Source organism: Aulonocara stuartgranti (genome assembly GCF_965226115.1).
Source record: "Aulonocara stuartgranti genome assembly, chromosome: 1".
Classification (NCBI taxonomy): Eukaryota; Metazoa; Chordata; class Actinopteri; order Cichliformes; family Cichlidae; genus Aulonocara; species Aulonocara stuartgranti.
In genome coordinates, this window is record NC_138939.1 from 6,173,613 (window position 1) to 6,184,497 (window position 10,885).

Consider the following 10,885-nt stretch of genomic DNA (forward strand, 5'->3'; position numbering starts at 1 on the left):
TTTCATGCTTTATTTTCTAATGTACATTTTAAACATGCTCGGCTACTTGCCAGCTTCAAAACCCCTGAAATACAGACACACAGAGACATACACTCACACAGGGAGAGAGAGACAGACAAACACACAAGGAAATACAGACACACAGAGACATACACTCACACAGAAACACACACATACATGTGCGCGCACACACACAGCGCAAATATTCAGTTTTTTTCTCATCTACATTTTAAACATCTTCAGCTACTTTCCAACTTTGAAACTTCTTCATCTGTGTGAACTTTAGCTTTCAACAGTTCAACACTTCAGCCTTCAGGTGAATGTTTCGTCCTATTTCAGCTCATTCAACATTTTTAACAACATTCAGCAGCCATTTCAGCTCAAAACATTCAGCTATCAGCATTTACACTGCAGTTTCTTCAGAAAATGCATTTTCTAGTTCTAAATGTACTAGTTAATAGTAAATACGTGACATTCTATGCAAAACCTTATTGATGGGAATCAAAAGCATAATATTTTTGCTTAAATTTGAAATAATCTACAGGGAATTGTAATACACACTATCATCTTTTTCGCTTAAGTGTGCTGTGTATTTCAACCCTGTACTCTTACAATACTGAATCCACACCGAAGACACTGCTGCACTGCACTGTTTCTTACACTTTAAAGTTATGCTTTAGTGTCATCTCATATTTATGCTTCCGTTTGACTAAGCCACGTTAATCTCTCCTTTTAGTTGATTGATTTGGATAAATGTAACTTAACGGTGTACTGCTAATTATAACATTTTAGCCCTTCGTATTTTCTAGTACCTAAAAAATAAGATAAAAAAATAAAAGGGGACAACTTTATATATCACGTCGCATTCACAGGAGAATACATGTAATACACTGAACATAGCAGTGACGTCATTGGACCCATGTATTTCACTATTCATAAATGCCCTTTTCGACAGTTTCCGTCAGCGGCGCCGTGGCTTAGTTGGTTAAAGCGCCTGTCTAGTAAACAGGAGATCCTGGGTTCGAATCCCAGCGGTGCCTTTTATTTCTTTCTTTTCAGTTGTTTCTTTTGTTGTTCAGTGTGCACCATTTGTCATAATTTTACATTTACATAGTACTTTTCTCTCAGCAAAACACTTTTCCAGGTGTATGTGAAACTCAAAATACGTTATTAAATTAAAAGGGACTGTATAATTTATTTTAAAGTCCAACTTGCAGTACAAGAGTTTAACCACACGAGGGCGAAAGTGAAAGGGCATACTCATAAAAGAATCAGAGCACAAGCGGGCGAGAGGGAGAAGATTGTTATGTATCTTTCCTACCAGAAGCCGTCTACGTAATTCTGTATTTCAGTTCAATATATAAAGTTTCATCTGGAGAAAGAGGGGACAAGGCTTAAGAATTATGTGAGCCACTTTTTTTCATTTAAGATGTGGAAAGCTGAGTAGAGTCAGCCAAAGTTAGAGCGGAAGTAGTCTTCAAAAAAACAAAAAATTTCTAGCTTTGCATCTCAACTGTAATTTTAAACTACAAATCCAAACCCTATATAATCTTGATTTTTATATCTAAGACTATAGTCTATAGGACGTTTAGTTTTATAATGCTGCAAAACTTAACGTTTGCCACGAAGCCTTTATTTTGAAGGGAGTAACAAGAAGCCGCATCGCTAGTTGGAGCTAACTTGATCGTAGCGTCTTGGCTACCGCTGCAAAAGAAGGACACAATGCCTTTTCACGGCAAGGAGGAGCTCTAGCTGTGTCCAGGCTGGACGCAGATGCCGGAGCTAGTGTGGATCGCACAGATGTGGAGCGAACAGCGAAACGCGTGTGGGAGATAATAGCAGAGGTCCCCGCCGGACCATGGGACTGACGGTACTGCCCCTGCTGCTGCCTCTTCTCGGGCTGCTGTGGCTCCGCTGTGCTCTGCTCTGTGCAGGTGAGAAACAACAATGCGTCTCTACACCGCTGTGATGTTTTAGACGGAGGCTTGTTCTAATTAGTTTAGAAAGCTCTGCCTGTGATGTTCACGAACACATGATGGCATGCACAAGTGATCCGCATTGCCCGGTGAAATGTAAGTGGCCATGCTTTTCTATTTCTTGATCCGTGTTCGCATCTTTACGGGAGATCCGGTAATTTACAAAGCTCCTACTATGATTACATCAGTGACTATCAGAGCGGAGCGTCTCTGTGTTCACACCCGAGCAGCAGCAGTGGGTGTTATTTTGTCTACTACTGTGTGTCTCTGATTAAGTGATCTGATAGATGAAGACGGTTTGTTTTCATTGTTTTGATTGGATGGAGGGAGAGCACAGAGGCTATCGTTGTGCAGAAACCTGCGGGATTATTGATCTGTGGTGGGTAAATGATCACGGTTAGTGTGGAAACATGGACGCGCTTTCGCAAATGTGATCCTGCTGCTATCGGCATTACATCACTGCTTCTCTGCAGCCAGTCAACCCCACGGTCCCCTCCTCCCCCCTCCATTGTCATACACTGCACTTAATTGGCATTTAAATAAAGAGGAAGGCTGCTAAAGGGACACAGAGTGAGAGTTTGGAGGTGTGTGTGTGATCCAGGTGTTAACATTGTGTGGGGTCGAGGGTTCTGGACTGTGTCTTCATTATGGGGACAGAAAGCCAGTCCAGATAATTCAGGTCTTCAAAAATTAAGATAAAGGGATATGTTCAGGTTAGGTTTTTGGGTTAGACAAGTTGTAGTTAGGGTAAGATCATGAATGTTAAGTCAGGGTGATGTGAGACTGAGGAGAGAAGAGATTTGCACGATTAAAGGGGAACACACCATCCCAACTCAGGAACCTTCAAGCTTTGAGGTTGGCTGATGTGTCCAGTGTGCATGTTGTCCTTATGCCTGGTGCTCCAGCCTGTGTTGCTGTCTGTTCCCCTGTGCTGGCAACCTGTCCAGGATGTCCACGAGTCTAGTCGGATAAGCGGTTTAAAAAGCAAAAAGTCAAAAAAAGAATTGATGTTTTCACACATAAAGTTCTAGGGTGATTGAAGTTGCATGCACAAATACACACACAAGCTGCAACTGCATTCAGTATCTCCACATTTTACCTGAGCTCATGATTATGTGTGGTTTTTGAGAACAATGCAGATTAAAAACTGAAGGGCTTAATGCTGAAGTGCAACCTTAATCCACTTGTTTCTCTCAGGTACGCTTCACTGTAATCAGAGCAGGAAATTAAAAAGGGACATTTACATGCCTTAAAAGCTATAAATGCAATTTCAAATGTTTTTGTAAAAAAACAAACAAAACTTAATATCCCTTTATACACATTTCAGTGAAAGTTTGGCATGGTTTACTCCATTACATTTGTTTGAAAGCTATTAAACTACAGGTTTGATATATGTTAAGCTAAAAAACACACAAATATTATCAGCACCACTGAGGTTTACATCACCTAACCCAAGGTAGCTCCTAAAAAAAACTACGGGAAGTTTTTTCACATCTAATAATTCCAGCGTGATGCTAATAATCAGCCACGGGATCGACATAATAATCTCCTTTAAGGAACATTTTACAGCTGATCTTCATTAAATGTGAATGCAGCGTCAAAACCTATAGATGTAGTTTTCCCACCACTATCTATTAGTGTGTCTTGTGTTGTTACGTTTTGTGTATTCACCTTTCACTGATAAAACACTATTTTAATATTTTGATGACTCTATTGGCGTCTGAGCTGGAGTTGTTCTTGGCTGCAGTGCATTTTGGAGTCTCTGGATGTCATAGAGAAAAGGTTTGCTCCCTGAGCAACTATTGTTGGTGAACTGTTCATGTTCTGTAGTTTAAGCATAAAACAGCAGCTAAATCTTATTTTTTTACATCTGTTGGTAAACCAAAAATAGTGAGTTAATGTGAATTTTCTTTCTCTCTCTCTTTCTCTCTGTGATCAGATTTTTCCAGCATCTGAGTTTGAAAGTAGATGAAACACAAACACAACAGTCAAAATGTGCTTCAGTTCTCTTATTCATTGTACCAAACAACAGCATTGTGTAGCAGCTTGGTCCAGCCCAGTATGTGTAGGTATTTATGTGTGTGCTAAGTTAGTGTGGATAGTCGATATCCGCACTTAAACGATTCCTCCCTCCGCCACCCTGCTTCACTCTGCTGACTTTACTGATTCATCAAGTAAGCCAGAAACAAACAGCACTAAGCAGCAGACTCCCTGCTGTGTGTCAGCGCTGGATCATAGTTGAGCTAATGTTCTGTCTCTGTGGTTTTGGTTAATTAAGAGGCTTGTTAGACAGCGTTTCCTTGCATGTGTTTCATTCTTTCTGTGGCATTAAGCAGTAATGCGATGATTAATGCGCCTGCTCTATATTATTGCTTTCAGCACAAGAATGAAATGAGATACTTCCCATTCCACATTTATGTTGCAGATTATGATGCCGGTAACTTGATCGCTGCGCCTTTACTTAGAAAAACAACAGGATTCAGTGCCTGCACACCACACAGAGGTTTGCGTGTTAGTCCTGGAGCTTTTCCTGGCCTGCTCACACATTTGTGTTGCTCCCTGGAGTAATGGTGTGATGGCAGCAGGAGATGCTGTTGCCTTGGCTGCCAGTTTGGCTGCTGCTTCTGTTTAAAGCTCCATCTGATCAGCGTGGAGCTTCCCCACAATGGCACTAAGGTCATTTGTCTTGTCAGTGAATCGTTTAGTGTTTTTTGTAGCGGTCACAAATAAAAGAATGAGGATAAAACGGTTTATAGAGTGTGGAAGCCAACATTTTGGTAATGCTCGATGTCTGCCAAGTGTTCGTGTTCTTAGTTCTGATGTGCACAAGGAGCATTCAGACCGACCTCCCTAATATGTATGCTGCCATCCCCCCTGTCTTTTTTGAGACAGGCTGCAGCGAGCAGGTGGAGATCCATACAGAGCGGAGGGGTGTGATCTACAGCCCTTCCTGGCCTTTAAACTACCCAGCTGGGGTCAACTGCAGCTGGCATATTCAGGGGGGTCAAGGAGAAGTTATTACCATCAGGTAGAGTCCCTGAAACATACGCTGCATACATATGATATTTCTATAACCGAGTCACCTAAACTCATGTTCCATGCTCCAGTTTCCGTAACTTCGACCTGGCGGAGTCAGGAAAATGCATGGGAGACTGGCTCCTGCTGACACCTACGTGGAAGAGAGAATCCAGGCTATGTGGCTCGGTGCTGCCGCAGCCCTTCATCTCCACCAGGGGGCGTGTTTGGCTCTTCTTCCACTCTCAAGCCAACAGCTCTGGGCAAGCCCAGGGCTTCCGACTCTCTTACATCAGAGGTAAGCTGGAGAATATTTGCATATTGCTTATCCACTCCATAAACATACCAGAGTGCGTGAAAATATTAGAAATACCTCTACAGTTTAATCCATTAGCAACACCCACTGCAAACTCATTATTAAATAAAATGAAATAAAATAATAAATAAATAAAAAAAATAAAATAAAATGAATTATCATGTTTATAACATTTACGTCAGGGCCACCTGCAGTATTTTATATTTGAACATAAGCATCTGTTCTGGGACCTCCCCATGCTTCTATGCGCATATGTGGAAAACACGAGGTGGGTAAAGTAGCAGCAGAATCTCTGTGCAGACCAGAGCATGCATCAGTAACAGCAGTTATAACAACATAGAGGTCAAGATGCAGCATTAAAACAGAGATTTAATAAAGCCATAATAAAGTTTTGTGAGGGTTGAATTAATAGAGCTGTTTTGTATGTTTACACAGGGTTACTGCTTGGTTTGTTTTGATATGATCATCCACAATACTAATGCATTTTTTTTGTTATGGTTTGTCTTTTTTTAAAAAGCTGAGAAAAGCCTAAAACCTGTGATATTGATTGCAGTTGGACATGGCAGACAGATGAGACTGGCAACTATCTCTTGGGGGGTAAAAGTGATGTTTTAGCAGCTAACCAGACATATTCTTTTTTAGGTCACCTAGGTCAGAGCAGCTGTCAGTCAGATGAATTCCTCTGTGGGAATGGGAAGTGTCTTCCTCGCTCCTGGAAGTGCAACGGTCAGGATGAATGTGGGGATGCCTCGGATGAACGCAGCTGCTTGCCGACTCCCACTGAGGCGCAGCCGGGCCTCTGCCCCTTTGGCTCTCTGCCGTGCACCGAGGCCCAGTCCACCCGATGCCTGCCCGCGGGCCTGCGCTGCAACGGAGCCCGGGACTGCCACGATGGAAGTGACGAACTGGGTTGCCCTGACACTACTTGTGGCAAACGTCTGGGGAACTTTTATGGCTCGTTTGCCTCTCCCGATTTTTTCCGTGCGAACCGTAGCGGCGACACTGAGCTGAGATGCTCCTGGTTGTTGGACACTCAGGACCCTAAGCCCATTGTTCTGCAGCTGGACCTGCAGCTGGGGCCTGGAGATTTGCTGCATGTCTATGACGGCCTGCTGCAGCGAGCGGAGCATCTGTTACAGGTGTTGTCATATCACAACAACAGGCGGCCCGCCCTGTTGGAGTCGAGCCGGGGACAGATGAGCGTTTTGTACATGGCCCAGCCTCACAGTCCGGGGCATGGTTTCAATGCTACATATCAGGTACTGAGGTTGGCTAATGTTCATTTCATTCATCGTTTATTCTCATCTATCCTTTGAAATTCTTTCAACCTCTTTTTTTAAAGTTGTTTAAAACTTTTAATTTGTCAAAAGTTACAGTGTTTTTCTTTTTTAATCCAAAGTAACTGATTTAGAAACAGTAACTGCTCTTTTTGTTCAGAAAACACAGTCAGTTAAGTATAGTACAAGTTGTCCCTTCTGTGTCTAGACAGTGATGCATTTCTCCTCCATCCTACCAGGTGAAAGGTTACTGTTTTCCTGGCGAGCGTCCCTGCGGCAGTGATCAGGGCTGTTACTCTGAACGCCAGCGCTGTGACGGCTACTGGCACTGCCCATCTGGTCGAGATGAGGAGGGCTGTCCGATGTGTCCAGATGGAGAGTTCCCCTGCGAGGGTGGTACAGGAATGTGTTACCCAGCCTCTGAACGCTGCAACAACCAGAAGAGGTGTCCAGATGGGTCTGACGAGAAGAACTGCTACGATTGCCAACCTGGAAACTTCCACTGTGGGACTAACCTGTGTATCTTTGAGACGTGGCGCTGTGACGGCCAGGAGGACTGTTTAGATGGAAGCGATGAGAGGGACTGCTTGGCAGCAGTGCCCAGGAAAGTGATCACAGCTGCCCTGATCGGCAGTCTGGTCTGCAGTCTCCTGTTGGTTATTGCTCTTGGCTGTGCCCTTAAACTGCACTCCCTCAGGAACCGAGAGTACAGGTGGGCCCTCATTCTGCCACTAAATGAATGTTAAGTCAGAGGAACGCTGGGATGGTGTTGATTGTTGCAGCTGCCAGAAACTGTAGAAGTGAAAGTATTTTTGTGGGTTTTCAAATAGTTTTCCTGATTTTTCCCTAATCCTGCTCTGTTTTTTCCTTCCTCACTCCTTTACAGAGCTTTTGAGACGCAGATGACTCGCATGGAGGCCGACTTTGTCCAGAGAGAGGCTCCTCCTTCATATGGTCAGTTAATAGCCCAGGGTCTTATCCCTCCGGTGGAAGATTTTCCTGTATACAATCCCACCCAGGTAACAAATTCGCGCACACTAACAGACACTGGCGACGCTGCATTTAGAGAGAAATGAACTTCAGCGTGTTTCTGTTTTAATCCCCCGTCATCCAGGCTTCAGTGTTACAGAATCTTCGGTTGGCAATGCGCAGGCAGATAAGGCGTCACTCAACTCGCCGCTCCACTTCCTCCTCTTCCAGACGACGTCTAGGCCATCTTTGGAATCGCTTGTTCCGTAGTGGAGGACGAGGCAGAGGCCACGCCCCACTCCTGGATCCCCCTGGACCCACGCAGATCACACTAGGGCTTCACAGCTACCGGACTGTCGGGGAGCAGGGACCTCAGAACAGGGCCATGTCTGCAGGTGGGTCTGACGTAGTGGGTGTGGACCTGCCGGAGAGCCCTGCATCGCCTCTCTCCTTTCATTCAGTAGACAGTCCAGAGGAGGAAGAGGACCTGTCACCTGTCAGCAGAGATGGCAGCAGGGCTGCAGAGTCTTCACCTCCCACTCCTTGCCAGAGTGACTCCTCAGTACAAAGTGGACTTCCTCTCTCCCCCCAGGAAGCCTCTGTACCCCTGTGCCCACCCCGGGCATCTAGAAAATTGGTTCTGGAGCTTGCAGTTAACCTGAAGGGGGTTTCCTTAAGACGTTACTCCCCCTTAGGACCTTTGTCCCCTATTTCACCCCCTGTGTTTCCCAGCAGTTCCCAGACACCATCAACTCAACCTCAACCACAGGGTTCAGAGGTGACTTCACCCACCGAGCCCTTATTTTCCTCTGTGAAACCAGAGGACAGTGACAGCCAGTTTACTGTGAACGTGCCAAGCAGGGATGAGATGAAACCAGAGGCAAGAAGCAGCCTATGCAGGTTCGGCAGAAGCATCAGTGAAGAGGGAGGAGATTTAGGAAGGGAGACGCTGTGCTGAAAAGTTTAGGATGACGCTCTCCTCACTGTCGAGAGCTGGCAATTGCAATATCAGTTCTGATAAAGTGTCCTTGAGATGTGACTCCACCAGAGTCAGAGGTGAGAACCTGTACTTCAGCCTTTTGTTTGGAGGGGGTACAATATGAAACTCAATAAATATCACTCCATTTCATTATTTGAATGCATAAAATGTGCAGTTGCAAACAATTATGCACATGCAGTCTTATCCTAAGACGAATAAAACCAGCATTAGTCGTTCTTCCTGTAAATTGCTTTCTAAAGCTCATGCCAGAGCTTAACTACTTCATTTAAATGCAAACAGATAGCCCCAATTAGCCCGTTATGATATTTACCCTGAATTTGTTCCAAAAGATTAAATCCAGTTTTGGCCACAAGTACTAATACAACCCACTACTGGCAAAATGTATCTGAAATGCCAAAACAGCCTTTATGTCTTTACCCAAAGCCATTATGCACCGCTACATACTGTGAGCCATAACAGCCTAATGAGTGAAAACACAAATTGATCTGATCGATCCTCTATTCTTGTTCCCTTTTATTGTTTATGTTAGTTGTTATTGTTTTATGACATCATTAATATGTCACGGCTGAGTGCATCAATTAAGGATGTTGTTGCTGAAATTTTACATTTTTTTTTAAATATTGGCAACAAATCCTGTGATTTGTCCACATCAACCTTCTTAAAGACATAACAGCAGTAAGGAGAGAAATCAGACAAAGCCGTGGACATCGAACAGAATAACACACGAGGTGCACTCGTGGAAGCAGGAGTTTGAAACTCTTATGTATTTATTCATTATTTAACACATTTTTGTAATTTCCTTATAAGATCTTATTTTACACATTGATAAATATGATGATAAATAGATGGAATATTGAGCTGAATATTGACTCTACATTTCCATGAAGAGTCAATATTCAATATTCAGGGATTGTTCAGGGATTTGTTCTTCATGGTTACATAATAACAGACCATTACAGATATCACTGGTTGATTTTGGTCTTGTTGTGCGTTTTGTTGACAGTAAGAAATGTCTTGAAATACAGCTTTGAACCGTGTCAGAAAAAGGTTTGATATTTTTTTTAATAGGTTTTTATATTTTCCTGTGGAGAGTTTGATGAAAATAGCACACCTGGTAGTCTAGGTTACCCTAGTGCAGGCTAGGATAGTTTCTGTCTGAAGGCAGTCATTAAAGCTAGTTTTCCCCTCTGTTTTATAACCTTGTGCTAAGCTAAGTAGGTGCAAGCTATAGTATATATTTATAATTGAGAATTTGGAAGCTTATCTCCCAGAAAAAATATCAACTTTTCCTTTAACACTTGTGCAGTGTCAGTATTGATTCATCAGACATCATTTTGACCACTTTTAAGAAACATCAAGAACTTATTTATTCACTTTTATCAATTGTAGCTTTAGTTTTTATCTTCATGTATGATCAGTTTAATATAAGCCTCTCATCCTTTTCATAATAAACCAAACCTGTCCCGTTAAACAAAGTCCATCCTTTTAAATGAACCCGACTTTATATATATATATATATATATATATATATATATATATATATATATATATATATATATATATATATATATATATATATATATATACTTTGGAAAGAGGAGCTTCACATGGAAATACTGTTTGTTCACTGTTCATCCCAGTCGATGACTGGGTCACCGTGGATGTCTGGACTGCTGGTTTATTCTGGTGGAAATTCAAATCTATGCTGTGGAATTTTCTAATACTGGACACTTAAGCAAAGACCTCTATTTTCAAGTCTTCAGTGGAGACCTGTACAAAGTTTTGCTTTACGTTTCTCTTTCTGCCTTGAAGTTATTGCCTGTTTCTGGGCTGCTTTTTGACACTGGTAACATTTTGCTAATCACTGTTGGACCTTTAAAGAATGTACCAGTCTTCTTTTGTTATAAATATCAGTGATTCCCCCCTCCCACTTGTGCTGCAGGATATTTATACTAGAAGAATAAGAAGCCAATAAGTAGTGTGGGTTTGGAGCAAAAGAGAATTGACCAGAATGCCATTTCGTGTGGAAAAACTAGATCGTTCCTACTGTTTTTTTTTCTTTAAAATGAGCTGAATGTGCCATGCTACCCTACAAGTTTTGCCAAGAACAGCTGCTATATGTTATGTGCCATTAGAGATATCTCCATAGTCCTTCCAACTAATTTCTGCCTCATAATCTGTTCTCATCTCCAGTTCTTTCTTTGAAATATCAAAAAATAAGCTAATTATATTTATTTATAGTTTTACAGATGTTTTACTTGTGTTCTCTTGTACGTCTATTTAAAAAACATCCGTCCTCATTTAGCTTAAAGTGAAATCGTTTAGCTGCTGT

The 10,885-nt window shown here is 42.4% G+C and overlaps 1 protein-coding gene across 2 annotated transcripts; it reads left to right on the forward strand.

Annotated features, from left to right (window-relative positions):
- Window positions 1-1,247: 1,247 nt before the first annotated feature.
- Window positions 1,248-9,978, forward strand: lrp3 (low density lipoprotein receptor-related protein 3). Of its 2 annotated transcripts, none has more exons than XM_082536361.1 (7): window positions 1,248-1,934; window positions 4,869-5,004; window positions 5,084-5,289; window positions 5,950-6,566; window positions 6,824-7,296; window positions 7,471-7,603; window positions 7,699-9,978. In XM_082536361.1, the coding sequence occupies exons 1-7, from the start codon at window positions 1,859-1,861 to the stop codon at window positions 8,509-8,511; spliced, it is 2,454 nt and encodes an 817-aa protein (XP_082392487.1). In that variant the 5' UTR covers window positions 1,248-1,858; the 3' UTR covers window positions 8,512-9,978. The 2 variants fall into 2 exon arrangements, with proteins under 2 accessions (XP_082392487.1, XP_082392488.1); XM_082536362.1 differs by having other exon boundaries at window positions 1,248-1,405.
- The last annotated feature ends 907 nt before the right edge of the window (window positions 9,979-10,885 follow it).

Bases quoted from the DNA above. Each gene is read 5' to 3' on its own strand.
- lrp3 (XM_082536361.1), top strand. From the start codon at position 1,859: ATGGGACTGACGGTACTGCCCCTGCTGCTGCCTCTTCTCGGGCTGCTG. The intron at 5,290-5,949 runs GTAAGCTGGAGA...ATTCTTTTTTAG, and splicing joins CCGACTCTCTTACATCAGAG to GTCACCTAGGTCAGAGCAGC. The intron at 7,604-7,698 runs GTAACAAATTCG...CCCGTCATCCAG, and splicing joins CTGTATACAATCCCACCCAG to GCTTCAGTGTTACAGAATCT.